At 37.8% G+C, this 22500-nt stretch overlaps 4 protein-coding genes, 2 long non-coding RNA genes and 1 pseudogene across 7 annotated transcripts in view; 4 read left to right on the top strand and 3 right to left on the bottom strand.

The window, feature by feature from the left end:
• Positions 1-1867, bottom strand: part of LOC148735400 (uncharacterized) — a 10290-nt gene extending 8423 nt beyond the window's left edge. The window contains exons 1-4 of the mRNA XM_088752952.1: positions 1847-1867; positions 1457-1528; positions 1182-1256; positions 440-492 (exon numbers count right to left, since the gene is read on the bottom strand). Coding sequence (XP_088609078.1) covers positions 440-492; positions 1182-1256; positions 1457-1528; positions 1847-1867 — 221 coding nt within the window. The remainder of the gene's footprint in view (positions 1-439; positions 493-1181; positions 1257-1456; positions 1529-1846) is intronic.
• A 479-nt stretch (positions 1868-2346) lies between these two features.
• On the top strand, positions 2347-6908 carry LOC148735398 (uncharacterized). The gene is made up of 3 exons (XR_015998803.1): positions 2347-2487; positions 5297-5370; positions 5929-6908. It is a non-coding gene; the product is annotated as an uncharacterized LOC148735398 (long non-coding RNA).
• LOC148735399 (uncharacterized) lies at positions 2711-6286 on the bottom strand. Its single transcript, XM_088753535.1, has 4 exons — positions 6138-6286; positions 5175-5355; positions 4785-5020; positions 2711-4206 (listed from the first exon to the last, which is right to left on the bottom strand). Exons 1-4 carry the CDS (start codon positions 6284-6286, stop codon positions 4041-4043), a joined length of 732 nt encoding a protein of 243 aa, XP_088609661.1. The 3' UTR covers positions 2711-4040.
• Positions 6909-11281: 4373 nt separating the features above from the next.
• LOC148735397 (uncharacterized) lies at positions 11282-13894 on the bottom strand (annotated as a pseudogene). Its single transcript, XR_015998801.1, has 2 exons — positions 12903-13894; positions 11282-11718 (listed from the first exon to the last, which is right to left on the bottom strand). The product of XR_015998801.1 is annotated as an uncharacterized LOC148735397 (transcript).
• A 1971-nt stretch (positions 13895-15865) lies between these two features.
• LOC148735396 (uncharacterized) lies at positions 15866-16984 on the top strand. The gene is made up of 4 exons (XR_015998802.1): positions 15866-16333; positions 16480-16536; positions 16626-16682; positions 16832-16984. It is a non-coding gene; the product is annotated as an uncharacterized LOC148735396 (long non-coding RNA).
• Positions 16985-17044: 60 nt separating this feature from the next.
• Positions 17045-20474, top strand: LOC148735395 (uncharacterized). The gene is made up of 6 exons (XM_088752951.1): positions 17045-17095; positions 17627-17737; positions 18468-18548; positions 19082-19225; positions 20360-20428; positions 20470-20474. The coding sequence occupies exons 2-6, from the start codon at positions 17689-17691 to the stop codon at positions 20472-20474; spliced, it is 348 nt and encodes a 115-aa protein (XP_088609077.1). The 5' UTR covers positions 17045-17095; positions 17627-17688.
• The window catches only part of LOC148735394 (uncharacterized), a 2988-nt gene continuing 894 nt past the window's right edge, over positions 20407-22500 (top strand). Inside the window, exons 1-4 of the mRNA XM_088753536.1 lie at positions 20407-20669; positions 21115-21153; positions 21324-21365; positions 22237-22358. Of these exons, the coding sequence (XP_088609662.1) occupies positions 20558-20669; positions 21115-21153; positions 21324-21365; positions 22237-22358 (315 nt within the window). The 5' untranslated portion in view covers positions 20407-20557. The remainder of the gene's footprint in view (positions 20670-21114; positions 21154-21323; positions 21366-22236; positions 22359-22500) is intronic.

Genomic DNA, 22500 nt, shown 5'->3' with positions numbered 1-22500 from the left:
ATGATCACTGTCATAATGTACACAGTTACCATAGCAGCACTATCCTGCCAAAAGCACCCTTAGTTTCAGCTTCAGTAGCTTGTAGCTAAAAAACGAGCTTGATGACCCCCTATTTTTACTATGTTAAGATACAACTTTTTGAAAAGCTTAAAAATAATCTGTGGATTCAGAGCCACCTTCAAATCCAGCATGTGGATAAAGAAACACTATGTGAATTTGTGCTGGGATTAGTACAGTAAAAATGCACCAACAACACAGTCTGTTTTTTTTTTTTTATTGCTCCAAAAAGAGAAGCTTATTGGAGAAGGGGGGGGGGGCTGATAGAGGATTCACTGTAAATAATTTGCCTGTATTTCTTCAGCGTGGGTGGTGTTTGATTCCACATAAATAGAAGAAAAAGTATTATGGGAAAACAACTGAAAGCTAAAAATCCATTTACCTTTCACTCTCGAAAGAAAGTTGCTTGCAAGCTGTGCTATCCTTTGAAGGTAACTGCAAATTAAAATGGAAATTAACCTCCAAAAATAATTTGGCTGTTTTCTAAAGAATGCAATTATCAAATGGACTATTCTACTAGTTTTACTAATGCAAATGGGACAGTTTAGTTGGTTTAGTACTCACATACTATCTGCCGTTAGTATACAAGTACACGCAAGCAAGTACAGGGTTCAAAATGTGGAAATGTGAATATGTAAATTATTTTTAGATTAATATTTAGCTATTTATTAGTCTATTTCAATTATTTTGTTGTGTCCTTAGTGGTTTTATTACTGTTATTTTTACACTTGACACCTGAATAAAGTTATTATTATTTATTGTTAAAGATTAAATCCTACTTTATAACAGAAGAAGTAATAAATTGGAAATCATTATTTGTACATAATTTACTGAGAATTTCAACAATTAGATTACGAGCTCAAAATTTCTATGAGGGGGTAGTTGTGGAGGCGGCTGAGGCTGAATCAGCTATCACCTGAGTTGTAGAAATTGAGGTGTTAGGATAATGAATGGGATCAGTGAAAAGTTAAGGAAGCCTGTTAATTCTTATTTCACATACTGGTTAAGAAGAAAACAAAACAAGGAAAGCCTAAAGCCATGTCTACACGAGCAATTTTTATGTGGCAACTGTATGTGGCAATTGTTATTTGCCCGTGTAGACAGACACTGCATAGTAATCTTACCTTTTTAATGTTGCTTCTTGGTTTCTTAGGGCTAGGAGAGAGCTTCTCGATTGATTCGGTAACTTCAACTACATCCTGTAGATGGTAACAACAAAATATAGTGTACATTAATATGAATATATGAAAATCATATGTGAACTGCGGATGAAACATGAGTGAAATATGATCCTCGCAGTGCGCATTTTGTACTGACCGGAAATCTAAATATCTCCCGAGATCAGAGATTAATAACTATCGCAAAAAAAATACCTTATAAGTTTTAATATGCGACTCACAAGAGAGACGCGGTCTTCGCTTCCCCTTCCTTCATCTGATTCTGCACTGTCGTTTGACAAGGTAAGGTCGATCTGAAAACCAAGTGTATAAAAAACTTATTAAGCTTATAAAACTCGCGACAAATGATAGTTTGGACAAAGACTTAGTTAAAACAATCAATTCGGTCACTTCGGTATACACTGTATACACTGCTATCTGTACGTCGAGTGAACGAAATCCTATGGCAGTCGCCGTTCACCAAAGCTTCGATGCTTACCCACTGTTTTATCACCATCACCTAAACATCAGCTCCCTGTACCAAAAATACATATTCTTCAAAGCTTTCAAGAAATAAAATTACCTTCACATGAACAACATCGCTTAAAAAACATTCTAGAACTACAACTTACCGATGCTAGATACTCCGCCATGATAACAAGGCCGCCACGTGCAAAGAGGGTCAAGCTACGGGTCACATGATTCTCAGTATCAGGTATCAACTTACAACGGGTTCAACCGCGGCAATTTTCCGTTCGCCGAGGCAAATAAGCACGTTATGTATTCTGGTTTGAGATCAAGTAATACAGCCTTTCAATTTATTTGAAATTCATTCAGTTGACGTTTTATAAGCGCCAAGAAGGAAACTTTTAGCGGCTGCTAAACTCAAGAAGGCGATTGCGTGACACTGAGGTACGTTAAAAAAAACATTGCTCTCGCATAGTCTGCATTTTATACCTAATTTTGGTCTCAGTCTGCATTTTATACCCAGTCCGCAGTCTGCAGTCTGCATTTTATACCTAGTCTGCATTTTATACCCAGTCTGCAATCTGCAGTCTGCAGTCTGCAGTCTGCATTTTGTACTGACCGCTGGTACAAAGACTTGGGAGGGAGCATGGGACGAGCGAGGGTGGCCATGTTTCTGGTAAACTTGTCGAATTTAGTTCGTGAATTCGGGACTTTTCAGAAGTATGTTTTCCGTCGAATTTGAAAGAAAAAACATAAGAGAAGCAAAATTTAAAGTTGCTAAGGAGATGAAGGAAATGACACTAAGGTGAGCATTGGCTCTTTCTTGTACATTGTTTTACGGGAGGGTGTTGTGACTCGGTGGTTCATAATTGATAGTAACGTTTTGTTCAGTTTCAAACTTAAGATCAAAACTGGACTGTACATTTCTCGGTTATTTTAAATCTCAGTACTTTAGCAAGTGTTTCCCTCCATTTTTCCAACCCCAAGTTTACCACACCAAAAGGTATTCAAGATAGCATGCAACAATACAAACATTCCATTTTTATTACATAAGTTCAATACACTTTCGTGTCTCTATTTTAATTGGTCATTTGCAACTATGAAAAGGAACACAACTCTTACGAAACATTAAAATATTTTGGAGAATATGGCAAGAAAAATTCTGAAAAGATATATGAGCATTGAGTTGAGATTGATTGAGAAATCATGTTCTTTAAAACCTAAGTAAAGTTAGATGATGCAGTTCAGAAAAGGCGTTTATTAGAACTATATCAAGCTAGTTTTTAAGTATATATGTTGAACAATAACACTCAATTGTAAGTTATATTACTTTGATAAATAAGCCATGAAGGTGGTAAGATCAAAATATTTTCATAAAACAATTAAACAGACAAACAAACTAGTAAACTAACAAACAAGCTTTTCCAGCAAGGATGACACATGGTATTGTGTAGCAGATTGTACTGTAACTAATGAATTTCAGCATTTTCATATTTTTAGTGATGAATGCATAGCAGAGGCAGGTTTTAAAAATTATTCTAGCTTTTGTTAATTTGGCCTCTCAATCATGGTTTGCACTCGAACCAAAACAAAACAGCCCCATTCATGTGTAGCTGCCTGCAGAGATCCACAATAGTGGCAATGGGCTAAAACAAAGAGATTTTTTTCATCTCTTGCAAACAAATAGAAAGATGATATTTAGAAAAATTTCATTTGAAAAACAGCATTGAAAATGCTATGTGCTAATGTAACCTTTTTCTTCTAAGACTGATTGAGAAATCATGTTCTTTAAAATTATAATTGAGGTAGATAAAGCAATTTAGAAAGAAGACTTTATATACAGAATGACCTAAAGATTAGAACTGTATCAGGCTAGCCTTTAGGCATCAATGGTGAACATTCATGTCCAGTTGTAAGTTCTATTTAATAAATAAGCCGTTAATGTAATTAGTTCACAGGAAATAGCCTTCTGTCATTGACAGATCTTAAAATGTTTAATTTAGTTATGTGTTATTAAATCTACCAATCTAATCAACTGTAAAAGCTATTACACAACTGTAACCTTTCAATTTTAACAAAATAATCAATGCCTGTTGATCTAACCTTAGTTTATAAACAGCCTGACTTAACCCTCTATAGACTGCAAAAACCATATTCTCAATTTGGGGTCATGACAAAAAAGCACAAGCAAGACATTTATGACTGTTAAGTAAGAGATAAATAAAAATGCTGGTTAATTAAAAGCACAAGCAAGACATTTATGACTGTTAAGTAAGAGATAAATAAAACTGCTGGTTAATTTTTGTTTTTTTGTTTTTGTACTGACTGAACTTAACATTTTATGACCTGTTAACGTAATTAGTACAAGTTGAGGTAGTAAATAATAAACTTAACATCAAGGCTTCCATTTCCATCGAGTAGACTTTCCACGTTCAGTATCCTCCTACCCCACATTTCTCCTTCTTTCACGGACACCATGTCTGAATCCAGCACCTCCTTCTCACTTCCTTGGGCCATTACAATTCTTTAAAAAGAAAATTCAATATATATACGTATCATAACATTGTTCCACTCAACTATCATTATGATAGTGTATTTTTATGCCAGATTTGGGTATTGTCTCTCAGCTTAAACAGGGGAAATACATGGGCCGGTTTCAGCTTTGAACGTACCAGTTAGCAAGTTCTAGTAGAGTGATGCATGAATAGGTATGATGAAGTGTTTGGTTTTTTTTTTTTTTTTTTCATGCACCTCTCTAGTTTCCTGTTTGAAGATCTATGTTATTTAGTCTACTGTTCTTTTTGTATCATTATTTACCTTTGTAATACTTTTAAGTTTTATTTAGTAACATACATACAGCAAATTTAGCATTTTACATCATTTCTTCTCAAGCCCCATTTGTTAGTTTATTTTTTTAAACCTGTAATCAGTTTCTCTTTTGCCATATGTGAACTAATTCTCATAACCTTTTACTCCTGATTGAGTATTGGATTTGTGAGGAAAATAGTGTTAGTCACTCTCGGGACATGAAAGAAGGCAAAGGTACCATTGTCCTTTAAATACACTGATAAACACTTTACACAAAATAATTGATGTTCTTACTGAACTTCTGCACTAACTGGATGGGATGCTGAGAGAAGCTGCAGGAACAATTTTTGTTGTCTGAAGTACAGTCCTCTCCATCTGTAGCCTTCATCTATAAATGGCCCACTTGTTAAGGGATTGTCTCCATCAGCAGTTGAAGGTTGTTGTGTACTGCTCTCTGTAAAATTTGGAATTCTCCAACAAAAGGAGACAACCCTCTCCACTTTGGGCTGTATAGGTTCTATGTCGCATTTCTAAAACAGAAATTGATTTTTATGGCTATTATGAAATGTACCAAATAAGGTTTTCTAGGTAAGATTTTGAAGGTAAATGCAACAGTTGCTATCCTTTTCTCCAGATACTTGGAACAGGTTTATTAATTTTTAGGTTGGTAAAAAGACAGCTTACCTTATAGTATATTACTCCACGCAGTCGTTTGATTTCTCCTGATTGGAGGGCAAACTGTGTGGTGGTTGATTCCTTCAAATGGACGTTCATGTCCTTCCTTTTTACAATTTTTTTGCACCCAGGTACTTGGCACATTAAAGCTTTCTCTGGGCATTGGTGAAGATGTAGGTTGATGTTCCTTCTAAAATTCAAAGAGGTATGTGATAGTTCAAGATATTCCATTTTTACTGGTGTTATATATTCAAACAGTTGATTTGATAAAAAAAAAAAGTGGAAAAGAAAAAGTGGGAAAAGCGTGACACCCATAGGGTGGTTCTGTAGACAAATTGACTTTGATGTAAACTTTGGGGAGATCTAGAGCAGGGCGGCGTAGCTAGCATCAGGCAAGACGAGGCAATTGCCTCGTCTTAACTTTGGCCTTTTTAATTTTTTTCTTAAAGATTGACTTTTCTGAAGAAAAATGCCACAGAAAATCCTTAAAAGAGCATTTCTAAACTTCTAGATTTCAAAGTTTTCTGGGGGGCATGCCCCAAGACCCCGCTAGCGGCTCGTGCCTTCGGCGCTCGAAACTTGCCTCGTCTTGTCCTGAAATCTGGCTACAGCCCTGTAGAGGGGATGGTTGGGGAGGATGGGGGGACTTAAAGTCATTTGGGATTATCACTTGGCCCTTCCACTAGATCCCCATTGAATAATAGGCATTATATCTGTTTCTCAAATCGTTTCTTGATCATGAAATATAATTCTTCTCTTTCAGTTATATTTAAGGAATGCAGCTGAGTCACAACGTTCCGTAATGTGTGACACCAGACACAAATTAGGACTGCCCGTGATCTTCAATTTGAATAAAGAAAATACAGGAATACTGCTATTCATGTTAAAAATTTCCGAAAAATACATCACTTAAAACTATTGCCCAACACTAAAACATCGCAATGCTCAATTATCCGAATCAGTGCAACATACCGTGGTAATGACGCTCCACATCTCAAGGGGCATAGAACTGCAGAATCTCTGCACAAAGATCTACGGTGGAATTGTAGTTTTTCCCTCGTTACGCGCAGTTGGCATCCTGAACATGCGATCCTTTCTTTAGGGCAAGCATGTGCTGTCATTTCTCCTCGTGCCGCTATGTGCTGTCATCCTTCGTTGGGGCACCTCTCTCGTACTTTTGGGCAATGTTTTAGGTGATCGTTGGCATCGCTATAGTTTCCCTTCCACTGGTGGCCTTGGCTGTTACATTTAACGGGCAAATCTCGGGTGGCCTTGTCCATCGTCACATTGATCTTCAGCTCTTCTTTTCGAAACTTTGCCCTACACTGGGGACATACCGGTGTGACTTTCGATTCCGCCTAAGTTTCCTTGCAATTTTGGCAGCCAGAGTGCCCACAGGCAAGGGTAACGGGCCTTAACACGATGTTATAACTGAAAAGGAAAATGGCAATATAGTCGCACTGGAAATGCGACGGCAAAATATGAAAGCCAGCAATGATATTCAACTCACCGAATACAGCATTCCAAATCCACTTTTCGCAGAAAAGTTAATTCGTTGGACTTGGAAACCACTTCGGTCTTTTGACGAGACATTTTTATGGAATAAGGATCTTCGATTACTGTCTTTAACAGTAAAGTCTCCTTGTTAGTGTAAGCTGCTCAAATAGCCTCTAATTACGAGAGTGTGATGTTATTTTTAAAGTCAACATTTCCGTTGCGCTGTCAATAAATTAATTTCCTTTGTTTAGGTTCCGGTATTGCCGGTAGTGGGTACGCTTATTATTGAATTCTTCAGTCAGGTCCTGAATTTAATGGAATGCTTTATCTAGTTGGCTCAGCCCTTAATATTTATGTCCTTTCATAAAGGGGTTCCCTAGTATCTTACCTTAACCTACTCCATCATCGATGTCTGTCCTTTGTAATTATGACATTCTCACGGAGGGGATGCTACGCTAAAGGCTCGAAAGAGTTTTATTCGCGAGCGCGCTTTATCTGGTTTTCAAGTGACGTCATCAAAAGTAGAAAATGAGGAATTACCCTTTTGATGAGACATTTTACAAAGGGTGGGATCTTCGGTCACGGTCACGGCCTGAAACGGTAAAGTTTCCTTATTAGTATAAGCTGCTCAAATAACCTCAGATTACAAGCAGAGTATGCTTAGATTTTTGAAGGTCATTTTTACCTTTGTGTGGTTAATAAATTCATTTCCTTTGTTCAAGTTCTGGTATTGGCAGTAGTTGGTACATTTATCATCAAATAATTCAGCAAGTTCTTGAATTTAATGGATTACTTTGTTTTAATGGATTACTTTGTTTTAATGGATTACTTTGTTTTAATGGATTACTTTGTTTTAATGGATTACTTTGTTTTAATGGATTACTAGGTTGTCACGTAAAGGGGTTTCCCAGTCTATTGCCAAGTCCCTCAGGACCTTTCTGAGAACCACAGTGATGTGATGAAATTTTGTCCATAAAAGGTTATTCGTTGTTATTAACCCACTCATTATCAATGCCTTGCCTTTGTAATAATGAGGTTCTCACGGAGGGGATGCCACGCTGAAGGCTAGAAAGAGTTTCAGTCGCGGGCGCGCTTTGTCTGGTTTTGAAGATTTATCTTTTTAAATTTTTCTGTTTGAAAGGGTGTTTCGTCTTTTGAGAAAGCAAGATTGAATTTCAAAGGTTTGGCGCGACGCGACATTAAAATGGCGGCCAATAATGATGTCACGTGGGTTAAAAATGTGACATCCGCTTAGGCATTATTTACACGGGGGAAAGGAGGGTACATGTTCCCTTGATCTCTTAATCATTTTGGATTTCATTACTTTTTCCCCATGAACAAAACACCTTGCTCCCAAAATTGTTTTTAGCTCATGTTCCCTTGATCCCGAAAATGTTTGCGCTGTTTCCTTTATCCCCAAAAGTGTTTATCGTTTTTCCCCATATCTGTTTTATATTGAGGCTCGGCAAGTTAAAAAAAATTATTATTGAAAGTAGACCGATTTTCCCTTGTTCCCAACAATCTACTCAAGAGTTCCCTTGTTCCGTGAAAGTAATTTGATAAATGTTCCAGTTCCCTTGTTCATGAAACCCCTGGGAGGGGCTCCTTAATGTTCGCTCCGGACGGAAAAATATTTGGCTCACGGTCACGAGACACGGACCTTGTTGCACTCGGTCCCAGCGTCATGACCTCGAGCCAAATAGTACTGATTTAGTTTTCGATTCTGGAGGCACGGCTTGGTGGTAGTAGTAGTAGTAGTAGTAGTAGCAGTAGCAGTAGCAGTAGCAGTAGCAGTAGCAGTAGCAGTAGTAGAAGTAGTAGCAGTAGCAGTAGCAGTAGCAGTAGCTGTAGTTGTAGTTAGTTGTTGTTGTTGTTGTTGTAGTTGTAGTTGTAGTAGTTGTAGTTGAAGTTGTTCCTTATTTAATGTGGTAGCACACTTAGCTACAAGCTACTTTCCAGGAAGCCCATAACAAAATATTCAATAAAAAATTACAACCTACATAGAGAGTTAGGTACATTAAGTAAAATATTTACGTATGATGCACGATCCTCGCAGTAGAGAGCGCTATTTATGCAATAGCGAAAATCAGACCTGAAAAAAAATCAGGCCTGTATGGGATTCGAACCACTGACCTCTGCGATACTAGTGCAGCGCTCTACCAATTGAGCTAACAAACCAACTGGGAGCAGGCCGTTAAGTTGATTCGTAATAAACCCGTGATGATAAATCAGATACAATGAATATATGAAGTTCATATCTTTTGAACTGCGGTTGTACATACGTATGATGCACGATCCTCGCAGTAGAGAGCGCTATTTATGCAATGGCGAAAATCAGACCTGAAAAAAAGTCAGGCCTTTACGGGATTCGAACCACTGACCTCTGCGATACTAGTGCAGCGCTCTACCAATTGAGCTAACAAGCCAACTGGGAGCAGGCCGTTAAGTTGATTCGTAATAAACCCGTGATGATAAATCAGATACAATGAATATATGAAGTTCATATATTTTGAACTGCGGTTGTAGATACGTATGATGCACGATCCTCGCAGTAGAGAGCGCTATTTATGCAATAGCGAAAATCAGACCTGAAAAAAATCAGGCCTTTACGGGATTCGAACCACTGACCTCTGCGATACTAGTGCAGCGCTCTACCAATTGAGCTAACAAGCCAACTGGGAGAGGGCCGTTAAGTTGATTCGTAATAAACCCGTGATGATAAATCAGGTACAATGAATATATGAAGTTCATATATTTTGAATAAATTTTAGGCGACCGATATCGTGAAAAAATGTTCTTGTGCCAGCCTTTGCGCGCATAGCATCTGGTAGCGCGTTCCATGTCTTAGCGGCAAAATAACGAAATGACTTAAGACCATGCTTGGTACTGTTAATCTTCGGTAAGGAAAGCTTGTTATTGCCTCTTAAATTGTAATCATTCCTCCTTGGTTTAGCTAAGTCAGCAATAGGTCTGGGAGCCTTATTTTGAAAGCAGTTATTGACCGTTAGCAACATGTCTTGAGTCCTCCGACGACTCTTCAGTGTCGTATGCAAGGCGATACAATCGAGCAATTCTTCATATGAAATAACCTTGTCTTTATATACATATCTAAGCGCACATTGATTTACCCTTTCCATTTTCGTTGTATTCCTTTCCCCACAGTGGTGCCATATCTGGCTACAATAATCAAAGTGAGGTAAAATAAATGCGCGATAAAGTGCTTCCTTGGTTTTAAGAGGCAGGATATTTTTGAGCCTATTTAAAGCATTAAACTGACTCGCCACCTTTCGACAGATTGATGCAACATGAGCATCAAATTTCAGCTTGTCATCCGATGTTACACCCAATAATTTTATCTCACTGGAAATAGGTATTGGCCTCCTGCGCATTCTAACTGGAAAACCCAATCAGTGTTTCTTATAGCTAACACCAAACCCTGATATTTGTCTGGATTTGCTACCATCCCATTCTATCGAAACCATTGTGTTGTACTGTCTAAGTCTCGGTTTATACCTTCCTCCAATGCGCGGGGATCATGGTTTGATAAATAGAGTTAAGTGTCGTCTGCATAACTAAGAAGTCTACAATTCTCAACCGCGAATATGAGGTCATTCATGAAGATGTTAAACAATAGCGATCCTAGTAATGACCCTTGTGGTACTCCGGTATGCACACCCATCCACGTGGAGAAAGTATTCCCCAGTAACCCGTTGATATCGGGAAGATAAATAACTCCGTAAGAGTGAGACCGAATTTTTTGCAAGTCCACAAAAATTAAGTTTGTCAAGGAGCAGATCGTGGGGTAAGCAATCAAACGCCTTGCTAAGGTCGATCGCTACCGTTCCAATAATGTTGTGCTTGTCAAGTTCAGATCTCCAGTCCTCTGTTAAGGCTAAAAGAGCCGTGGGACAACTGTGAAATTTGCGTTAAGCAAACAAATAGTCATGAAATATTGATTCAAAATGCTCAGTCAACAGCATGTTGCGCTATATAGTTTCCTCAGTGAAAGCTTTATTTTTGTTTACAACTTATTTTCTACATGGTCCTACAAGCTTGCAGCTTTAAACCTCACCAAGTTTAAATATTGTATATGCATTGTATTTTAACTTATCTGGGGAAAAATGAAACGGAATACACCTCGTCGAGAGAAAAATATCATGATACTAATAAACATAAACAGTTTTTTCAATAATACTGGCACCTGATACCCGAAGCTCTGGCGGGTGTCCTGTCCTGAATAATCGAAGTAAATTTATTCTGGTGTCTGTAAGCTAGAGACATCTGAGCTCGCAAAGAAAGCTTCCGACTTAAAATCTTATAGCGCGTTACCACTCACGTTGCATGCAAACTTATTGGAACTAAAGAAAGTGTTCACTCAAGAAAAGAGTTCAACTTTGGTACACCAACATGGCCGCCGTTGTATTATTTTGGAACACGAACAAAATATTAATCCCTTCCCATTAGACCCCACCTGCCCTACACCATACCGTGGAGTTCTGTAAGTAACAACCCCCCATAATTTTCGGATTTAGCAAGCAAAGGAGGCTGTTAGTTTTGGGCGGCCGTTTCTTTCAGGAAGCTGTCACATTCGGGTGATTAAAAACAGTCGTTTCTAACAAAGCGAACACGTAACACATGAAATTAAAAGTTCCGTTTATATGCGTTACTAACCACCCACATCAGAACAAAGCAGCTTGTACGGTATGGACATAACTTGAAACATACCTCTTCTTATTTTTTGCCCCAACTTAAGATTATTCCAGCAGGACTCTACCTCCTGAGTGTGGACGCCAGTAACAGGATCAACGAAGTGTCGGGCATGTACGACGATTCGGTGCGCGGCGACGTTGTTTATACGGTGTTCCATACCTCTGTATGAGGCCCAGTCATCGGTGTAGACTTCTGTTTCTGGTCGGATACACCTCGAGATTATGGGATCCAGTGTCGCGGTATCCCGCCTCTCTACAACTTGGAAGTAACCACGGGCTGGACTAAAGTCGGTAGTGACTATGCCAAATACCCAAGCATCTCTGGCTGCTCTCCTTCCTCGGTTAAACTGAAAAAGAGGCGTACGGATTTGTTACTGCACAGAAAGTCTTAGGAACACATAATAATGCTTTTTAGTATAATTTCAGGGCTGAGCAAATAGTCTCCAGCAATCTGATTGGTCGAGCGGTTCCTTATATGACGTAACATAAACCGCTCCACGCGGTTTATATAAAATGCTAAAATAAAATGTTAATAAATGTTACTAAAATGTTATGATATTAGAAATTTCTCTGTTGTTCAGCTCTGAAATTATACTAAAACAATTATTCGCCTCAGGTTCGGTGAATATTGCCGAATAATCCCCTCGACTTCGTCTCGGGGATTATTCGACGATATTCACCTCGCCTTCGGCGAATAATTGTTGAATAGCTGAGCATTCTCCTTTACCGTTTTGATAAATGAAACTGGTGTTAGGTTTACTTTACGTTTGATTATATTAGTCCATCAGTCCCGGCGGTTACCCCAGTTAAATAACTTAGAATACTTCTACTCCCATTGGAAGGAATGCATGTTAGGCCACTAAGCATAACGTCAAAATGTTTGGTAACCAAGCGATGTGTGATCATGTTTGGTCACCCATCATCTTCCGGCTAAACAACTTGGGATCATCTCTGCATTATGTGCGCGCGCTACATATGAAATCTCGCGCGTGCAGTTGACGCACACTTACGCAGATGATAATCTAATCATGCTGAACGTTATGAGTTATGTTGTATCAAAATACTTTCGCTTGTTTGATATTGTAATTTTTAGGTTAAAATCAAAGTCAGTTGGCTCATTTTTTACACTAACGTAGGTAAGGAAAAATAAGAAAGCTGTAGAAAGTAATAGTGGCGAAGGAGAGTTTTTCTGCTTGTCATCTGACCAACAGAATTTTTCTACCCGAAATATTTTGAATATTCTTGCGTACAGAGTGAGGATATCTAACCTCACTGTTCTTTCAATACAGCACCAGTAACCACTTAGGGGACCAAGTGAATGTTACATGGTCGCCATAGTAACGGAATTTCAGGGGAAAAAAATCTAATTAACACTGGTTTGATCAGCCAAACTGTATTTAGGTGATAATTTGTAGATTTTGTTTTGAGCCAACTTAGATTTCCTCTAGAATCTTCGATAAACTAGTAAAGGTTCACTTCGCTTTCTTCTTAGTGTTTCTTGGAGTTCTTGGCTTTCATTTTTCGTTCTTACCTTAGCTTTGTGATTGAAATTGCTCTCGTCACACTTAACCTCCAAATGGTATGAACGGCCTCTCGTCCAGATCTCTGGAACACACATCTTGCAGCCGTCGGTATATTTTTGACACCAGGCCTGGGTTGAGGTTTAATCTCCGCGCTGTTTGTCGCTGGGAATCTTCATAGACAAAATGGTGGATTGCAAGGAGTAGCGTTCCCAGTGGTACGCGGGGAAACTCTTCAAAAAAACTGTTGGTACGCAAGCTTCTTTTCTTTTTACAGCTGCTGCAGCGCCTATTAATAGGGAAAAAAAAAGGAGACGTAATTCGAAATGTATACGGGCATAACAGACCTTCCCACTCGATATGATTTGTGTTGGAGTGGAACATAAATAGCCGTATTTTTATAAGCAACACTGCACTTACCCTGTACAAAGTTCTGCAGATAGATTTTTCCTTAATACCAATCACGAGAGATTGGAGGGAGACAATAGAATGAAGGAGGTAAGACAGACTGCAGAACCTTTATTGACTTACCAAAGGTGTCCATCAACATCATTTCTGTTCCTCTGTATCAGGACCATGTCCTCGTTACATTGGGCACACCGAAGCGTATCGGCCAGCAGAGACCGCCGTTGAAGCCATTGAATCAAGTTAATACGGGGACCCCGTTGCAGATCTATAAATTCATTTAGATTCATGACTTCTCAATTATGAGAACGTGATTCACAGTCAACGCGAATTTCAACTAACACACTGTTAGAGCAGCTTTTTTGGGGCTCGTCATCGGCGCAAGATCTACGAAATTCACAAGTGACAAAAAACAAAGAACGCAAATCCGAAACAAAGATCTCAACACAGTAAGGAACAGGAAAACAATAGCTCCAAAGGAAAGTAAAGAGTTCTCACACCTTGTTTTGTATCATCTTTTGACTTACTCATTAAAGTTACAAAGCCAAGCGGAAAACAACCCAAATTCCTTCCGCGAGACTCTAAATGCAGCCGTTATTCCAAAAAAACAAGAAAAAAAAAGAAGGAAACGCACACACACAAAAAAAGATCGTACTTTCTTTCCGACAAGCTACTACATGGAATAAGTAAAAAAAAAAATTCAAAAATAGACGAAACTCTTTTTCAGTTGGTTGATCGGCTTTTCACCTTCGTGAGAAACGGGAAACATTGTTTTTGACGCTAAGATCGTGTGTTGGCTGCGAACTAGCCTGTGCACAGGCGTCTACTGTTTCCCTTTCCTTCTGGGAGGAAAATACAGTCACGCACGCCAGCCGCGAACAGGTACCTTGTGAAACGCGCGCTTATTAAGATTATATAAGCCGCGATGTTTGGCGGAACGACCGGTTACCGATGCATCATGCATCGAGCGTTTTGCTCGTACGATTTAAAGGCTAGAACGAACGACTGCTTAAAGAGTCGCCTGAAGACTGCCATATGTCGTTACAGTTTTCAGCACAGTTATTAAGCGATTTCACTCACTTACTTGCGATAAAAATCTTTTGTATTTGTCCCCTTTAAAACACGCCTTACCGAAAACCACAAAAGGCGTTCAAGTTACTAATTAAGTGGCATCAATTATCTACATTTTCGCATATTGACTTCGCGCTTTCGAAGCGTTGCCAGATACGGATTACTCGTTGGTTCATGTAGTTCTTCGTTTGTAATATACAAAGCAAGATCGTTAATATGAGCCACGCGACTCGTTCCCTATCAAGAATTTTTGTCCTTTTAGACAAAAGGTTGACTGCTGTACCAAGCAAAGCTGAGTTGGGAAGAATGGTGACTGCGGGAAAAGTAAGAGATATCTCATTCACCAAGAGCCAGGACTCAGATGCCATCGGCACCAACCTGACCGCCGCTTTTCCATTCCTAGCGGGGAAAGACTTATCAAGGTACGCATAGTTCTTCACAGTACTCTATTACAAATGGTTTGTAAATAGCAGTCGCATTAATTAAAATACCGTGGGTTGGGTTAAGAGTAAGCAACTTTCTTGTGAACGACAAAAACGCGCAATGGGAATACCTCTCGTTTAGCAGGAACACAACAGCTTTCTCGGCTTAAATTATTACAATTGCTGCTTGCAGTATAACCAAGGCATAGGATGGTCAGCAAATTAGTGAGGAAAAGGCCTAAAACCGGTTGAAGAAACAACACAGAATTTAAGATTTCCAAATCATTTATTTGACACCTTTAATGGAACAGAAGTTTACTAATAATAGACTGCAGCTAACTCGTTCCACAGTCGTCTTCTTGCGAGGCTCCAATGGTGAGATGGGTGGGACCCTTTGCTCACTTTGCCCGCCATACCTAATCTTTGCTGATGTTGTATTTTAACACTGTACTAGTACCTCCGAAATGTAAAAAGAATTACTTTGACCCATTTAAATATCTCATTGTGTCATCATTCCACTGTTATGCCACTCAAGTTATACTGACCGCTCAGACTGAATTTACAGTTTCTATCCCCTTTCTTTTCCATACAGAGTCTTGAAGTTATTAAATCTTATGCTTGTGGCCATGCCATGATGAAGGTAGCCGACGGCCTTCTCAGCGGTGCCCAGATCTTAGAGCACTTTGGCGGAAGTCGAAAGAAGAGTGTATTTTTGTACCTTCCTCCCGGTAGTTCTTTAACTGCTATTTACATAATTATTATATTAACTATGATCTATGAGCTACATGAAATGATTATGTCATACTTTGAATACTAATAGAAAAGGCTGGACCATGCATGGTTTTGTTATAAAACACACAAGTAAGTGACAACAGCAGAAAAGTCAAAAAGTCAAAAAGCAAAAGAAAAATCAGCCACAAGTGAGTGTTTATCCCTACTCTTCTTCACACGCTCGAGGCACTTCTTTTTGTAGTTCATAACCCAAGAAGGTTCTTTCGAGCCATTGATATTATTTGATCTGCGATAAAGTTTACATTTCATTTCTATAGAAATTGGCTCATGACTTTAAGCAATTTTGTTGAGTACATTGTTCATAAAATTGTGATAGAAATTATGTATTTTCATAAGTTTCCCTCTTAAATAGCATATCTACTCCTTCAATTCCTTATCCTGGAGATATGCTTTTTTTAATAAGCCTCTTTTCCTTTTGGCTTGCAAAAAATGCAAACTGAACTGTGGCCTTGCAGCAGCCTGCGGGGTAATGGTGCAGAGTTTCCATCTTCACACAAGGAAAGCAAATTTTGATTCCTGTATTGAAGGAATGCCATATTCATCAATTAATAAGAATGGGGGCCAAAAAATATCTGAGTTTCAAACCAATGAAGCAATACAATACAATACTGGAATAACTACTGACATCTGAGTTAAAAAAACACAATTATTATTTAGTAGCTATTTCTGATGTTGTTATTTCAATTCATCCACAGCCAATGCTGTTAATGCCAACATCCAAGCAAATACTGGTTCAGCCTCTTCTAATGGATGTGAGTTGACTTAACATTCCATAAACATGCAAACAACAACCCAGTGAAGCTAATTAATACAATACTGGAATAACTATTGACATCTGACGTAAAAAAACACAATTATTACAGCTACCTCTGATGTTGTTAGTTCGATTCATCCACAGTCAATGCTGTTAATTCCAACAGCCAGGCAAGAACCAGTTCAGCCTCTTCTAGTGGATGTAAGTTAACTTAACTTTCCATCTGACATAAAAAACACAATTATTATTCAATAGCTATTTCTGATGTTGTTATTTCGATTCATTCACAGCCAATGCTGTTAATTCCAACAACCAAACAAATACTAGTTCAGCCTCTTCTAGTGGATGTGAGTTGATTTAACACCCCATTAACATGCAAACAACAACCCAGTGAAGCTATTATTTTAATACAATACCTGAATAACTATTGACATCTGACTTAAAGACCACAATTATTATAGCTACCTCTGATGTTATTACTTTATTTCATCCACAGCCAATGCTGTTTATTCCCACAGCCAAGAAAATGCTAGTTCAGCCTCTTCTAGTGGATGTAAGTTAACTTAACATTCCATAAACATGCAAATAACAACCCAATAAAGCTAATTAATACAATACTGGTCAGGAATAGCTATTGACATCTGACATAGAAAACACAATAATTACAACTACCTCTGATGTTATTGTTTTTATTTATCAACAGCCAATGCGTTTCATTCAAACAGCCAAGCAAATACTAGTTCAGCCTCTTCCAGTGGATGTAAGTTGACTTACCGTAACATTCCATAACCACGCAAACAACCACCTAGTAAAAATGGACATCAATTGCTGAGGACCATTCCATTTAATAGACATGTATCCCTAATTAATCAGAAAAGTCACAATTTATACCCAAACAAAAAATATCAAAGGCCAACTGATGCCCCAACCCCTCAGAAATAACACAATATAACGTTCTTAGCCCCTTTAAAGAAAGATCAATTTATATCCCAACCTTTTAGGAAATAATTATTATAAAGATAAAAGATGCCACCATAGCAACCCCACCACCCCCAAAATTTTATTTTCTTTCATCCACAGCCCAAGACAATCCCATTGATAATTGATGGAGGGCTAAAGCGGGTGTCTATTCACCTTCTACTTTCATAAGCAGATAAGAGAGGTGGGGCCTGTAGAGTTCCCAGCTTTACAGGAAGAAAACTATAATCACTATTCCTTGATTTCAACACCTGAATCATACAGCCATTGACTGCTATTATTGACCACTTACCTTTGATCTTAACATCCACAGCCAACGTTGCAGCCTCTTCAACTGTCACTCTTGTGACTAATGCAAGGTCTGGAAGGCCAATAATGACCCCAGCTGTGCCAAGCTTACATCTTCCTACAAGTACAAATGGATGTGAGTTAAACATTACATAATGTTAGGGCAGTTGCAGTAAAACAAAAGCAACTACCCTCATCAACATAGGGTAAGCAGACTTTTCGAGTATTGTTACGAGCTATTGCAGTTTGAGCATTTGACATATTAGTCCAGTGTGAAATGTTGAAAAGTTGCTTAGATGAATTGATAAAATGAGAAATGACTTTGTTCTTCAATTAGTAATTTTGCAAACACAAACTAACAGAGTACAATTGAAGGAAAGGACACATTGAGTCCAAATCTGCATATTCAAAAGGCCACACTTACGTCAGTGAAATTTTCTTACACCAGAATAGATTTTGGGAGGCAATGTGACCAGGCAAATTAATTCTTGGGCAATTGATGTATGATTCCATCCCCAGCTAAAAGTTTTTGCATAGTGGGGTGAAGTTCACTGGTAAAACAAAATTGAACAAAATTTTTCAATAACACACCATTTCAACATAAAAAAAGATTAGAAAAAATTAACTACTGATGGAACTCTCTCACAGGTGTGGAGGCCACATGGCTGAGTGGTTAAGTGTTCTAGATTTGAAATCTAGTGGTCCTTGGTTCCACTCCCCTAGCTATCTGGATTTGTTCTCTGTAGTTTGTGAGTTCAACCCCTTAACCCCATAGTGTAAATACTAAGCCAAATGGTCAGCCTCCTACCAGTTAGGATTCTTAATAGTTTATGCTTTACTTCTGAAATTTGTTTATTTATGTACAGCACAACAGCAAAACAATTCAAGCTCTAGAAGGCCTATAATTACCCCAGCTATGTCCAGTGTATCACTACCTTCAACTGGATGTGAGTTAAATATAATAACAAATGAATTATCAACACATTAACCAAAGATAAATACTTGAAGTAGTGTGAACAAGCTTTTTTTCCAACAAATAAAGAAAGCTAGCAATTTCTCAGGCCACCAGTTTGACCATCTTACATATTAGTCTCAAACTTGAGTATTTCATCCAGGAAAAATCATGTTATCTATTTATTTTTCTTGAAAGTTGTAACTTTTGTCATCTCCCCCACCTCCCAAAAGAAGTTCCAATAAGGACCCTTGATGGGTTGGCTTAGAAAAAAAAAGGAGAAAAAAACTGCTTATGATGACCACAAGATAGAAATATATTTTAACCCAGCAGAGAAACATCAGCCAATAAAATATTACTGTCTAAAAGATCAGATATCATCAGTGGCAACAAAGTGTCCATGATTTCCTCACAATTCATCAAGACTTAGGGGAGGTGGGGCCCATAGAGTTTCAAGCTTTATGTCAAGAAATCCATCATTCCTTGATATCAACACCTGAATCAAGTGACTAATGACTCCTATCATAGACTACTTACCTCTGAAGTTATCACTTCAATCATCCATAGTCAATGCTGCATCCCCATCAATGGCAACTCTTGTAACCAATGCAAGTTCCAGACAGCCAACAGTGACTCCAGCTGTACCCAGCTTATCTCTACCAACAAATGGACGTGAGTTAAACATAGCAATGATTTCACAACAAATACTGAAAACCCCCAAAAAAATTTGAACCAAGAAATTGTCAGTGGTCACTTGCAATGGAAAAATCCAAAAGACCAAATTAATGCTAATGTGTGAGTAGTGTAAGTTTTGCTTTACGTATTTTCTCCCAAAAAAGTTAACAATTTTAGAACTGACTGGTAATAATTTTTAAATGCTGTTGTGTATTTAGAAAGGGATTTTTGTCCGACAATATGATTTTCAATCAACTTAAATTTAGCATTCTTAAGTTATATTATTTTGCCTAAAGTGGTAAGATAATTATTGCAACAATTTTGTGCAACTAGCTTTAACAAATTTCTACTTTTTTTAAGGAGAAACTAGAAGGTACATTACCCAGTTGGCCAGAAACTCAATGAGGACTGGTGAGCTTTACAACTTTACCCACAAATTTATATTCTATATTCTTTGTGAGATAGAAAAGAAAAAAAGGATGTCAGTGATTGAACAAAGAATGAATGATCATTAGACAGACTTTCACCCACAGTGTGTAGCATGTACTGAGCTAAATGTTTAGTAATTTGTTTTGTCTTCTACATGTAGATGTACATCAACTCCAAATTGATGACTCAGATGGTAAGATTATAGACTATGAATCTGGTTGTGATGTTTTAAATGTGGCTTTACAAATAACACTTGCCAATTCAATTGGATATAATCATAAAATTTTCATTAGGGGTTCCAAGGGAGATTTTTAAGGCAAAAATTTTGAAAGGAGCTGAGAAAACACATCTAACAAAGACAGGAAACTTCAACATGGGGAATGGCATAAAAATGACCAATATATGCAATGAAATTAAAAGGCAAAGAACCTCTTTCTTCCGTGGTGTACAGATTGGTAGCCTTATGACATAACATAGTACTAAGTGACCTTGCTTACCTCAAACTCCACATAGTTTAGTGGTTATAGCATCCTTCTAGAGTGCAAATGGTAACAAGCTTCCGCTGTCATCAGGAATCAGATTTTTTCTTTGTCCCATGCTGTTAACGATGAATCTACTTACATTCAAAGATATGATACAAAAAGTCATGTATGTTCACTGAACTTCACTTTGAACACAACACTGTTTGTCAACCTACCACAGATGAGGAATTGCTACAGAGTCCTTTTAGAGACAATGGAGACACTAACATAATTATACCTTCCCCCCAAGGTAAGTGTGAAAATCAAATCAAAAAATCTGTTTATCACCAGAATGAGGTTATTTTTATTTTATTCCCCACCTGAATCTCCAACAAGAGGTGCCCAAGTAACGGTCAGGCTGAAACCACAATAATTTACAATGATGTTCCCTTACATTTTCATGCAAGTGCCCCAGCAACAGGCAAGGCGAAGGAGAACCAGACCTGCGGTAACTTCAACCACGACAAGGCCAACTAGTTGTAGCACGTCAGGTAATATTTATAAAGTAAGAGTAAGTTAATAACTACATCTTGGGAGTCAAAGGGAAAAACATTATAAACTTGGCTTGGTGGAATGCATTGTTTGTGCAACTCCATGAATACAAAGGTAAGAAAATTATGTTTGAACAAATGCAAGTGAAATAAACTCTTGATCTAGTATACAATTGAATTCAAGGTAGAAGACTTGCTGTTCAGAATAGAATTAAAAAAGAATGCCAGTTTTTACCAAAGTAAATGCATGTGGAGGAGACTGGTCCCAATGTGAGGATATCATTGTCACCTGCCTCTTACATATTTTTCAAAGCTCATTTGAAAATGGTACAAAATCCTATGTTTGTGTCATGATTTACCCGAAAACAAAGTGACAAGTAAATTGAGTGGACAATTCAAATGTACCTCTGCGTGGCTCGAAAGCAGTGATATCATTGTTTCTCAGGGTTCCATGGCTCACCATTTTATGGAGATGGAATGCAAGGTATGATAATACTATTGTGACTTTTCTTTGAATTCTTTTTCTCTTATTTTTTCTTCGGGGGGAAGGGGGGTGGGGGGTGTTTAAATTACTAAATATTTATTTCTTCTTCATCATTTATTATCCAGAGCTGTGGTTATATATAACATCCCAAAATCTCATTGTTTCAACAGTTGGAACAGTTAGAGAAGACCTCTCTTTACATGGTATAAGAGGTAAAGTAATTCAAGTGTAAACTGTGATTGTTGTTAAGACAAAAAGAAGATGAAGTTGCCCCAGAGAGCTGATTGGAGGATTATTATCAACAAAATGACGGAACTGTTCAAATTGATCTTTTCAGGACATAATATGCACTTGGTCAAATATCCATAACAGGAAAAAAGCATATCTGAAATTATATTTGCACTACACTCAAATATACAGATTAGATCCAAAGTGAAAAGTCAGAACATATAAAAATACAACTGCAACTACACACCAAATGATACACTGTACACAATTAAATTGAAGGATCATTATCTACAAAATGAAGGAAATGTTCACAACTGATCTTTCCAGCACATTGCATGCAACTGGGTCATATATTTATGAAAGGAAAAAAAGCACATGTGACATTATATTCACACTACACTTAAATACACAAGCTAAATCCAAAGTGAAAAGTCAGGAGTCACATGTGAAAATACAACTGCAATTACATGCCAAATGATACACTGTACACAGTTAAATTGCCTTAATGAAGTGAAACCAGTTTATTTGCAGAACTCTTTTCAGAGTGCAACATATGTTGTAAACTAGAGCATGAGTTTGAGAACATGAACCTATCAACTGGGTATTTAACTTTGTATTTTCATTTTGTTTACAATGTGTGGCACTCATCCGATACAGTTTTATTTACTAAATGCAAATTTTTTTGGCATTGTTTTGAAGTTCACTTACACATAGATAATACTTTAATTTCCAAGTATGTTTAACATGCTTTATAATACATTTCATTAACACCTATTGCACCTCTCTTACAACACTCAACCAGTTGTGTTTCCTTCTGGACACTTGATCACCAATTATTATTTACTTTTATTTTAGGGGCTCCCTGCTATGCTCTAAGCAGAACTAGTGAGGTTTGGAGGTGCGAGAACATGCTGGAGTTAGCTTGCAACAATGTTGAACTACCCATGCTGCCACTCCTGGATCATTCTTTTGAAGAGGTGACTAAATGCAATTATTAAAAAGTATCATGTACATTAATTATAGACTATAATGCAATTGTGGTGATCTTAAAGGCCAAAATTCAATTCTGTTGTATTCAACATTAAATTTATACCAAATTCCTAATTTATCTCTGGAATA

Source organism: Stylophora pistillata, chromosome 3 (genome assembly GCF_964205215.1).
Source record: "Stylophora pistillata chromosome 3, jaStyPist1.2, whole genome shotgun sequence".
Taxonomy (NCBI): Eukaryota; Metazoa; Cnidaria; class Anthozoa; order Scleractinia; family Pocilloporidae; genus Stylophora; species Stylophora pistillata.
This window is presented reverse-complemented; position numbering and strand designations above follow the sequence as displayed.

Coding starts and splice junctions, on each gene's coding strand:
- LOC148735399 (XM_088753535.1), bottom strand. CDS start 6,286: ATGACAGCACATGCTTGCCCTAAAGAAAGGATCGCATGTTCAGGATGC. Junction 5,021..5,174: donor GTGGAGTAATATACTATAAG/GTAAGCTGTCTT, acceptor TTTCTGTTTTAG/AAATGCGACATAGAACCTAT. Junction 4,207..4,784: donor CCAGTTAGTGCAGAAGTTCA/GTAAGAACATCA, acceptor TTCTTTTTAAAG/AATTGTAATGGCCCAAGGAA.
- LOC148735395 (XM_088752951.1), top strand. CDS start 17,689: ATGACCCCAGCTGTGCCAAGCTTACATCTTCCTACAAGTACAAATGGA. Junction 17,738..18,467: donor TCCTACAAGTACAAATGGAT/GTGAGTTAAACA, acceptor ATTTATGTACAG/CACAACAGCAAAACAATTCA. Junction 19,226..20,359: donor ATCTCTACCAACAAATGGAC/GTGAGTTAAACA, acceptor AACCTACCACAG/ATGAGGAATTGCTACAGAGT.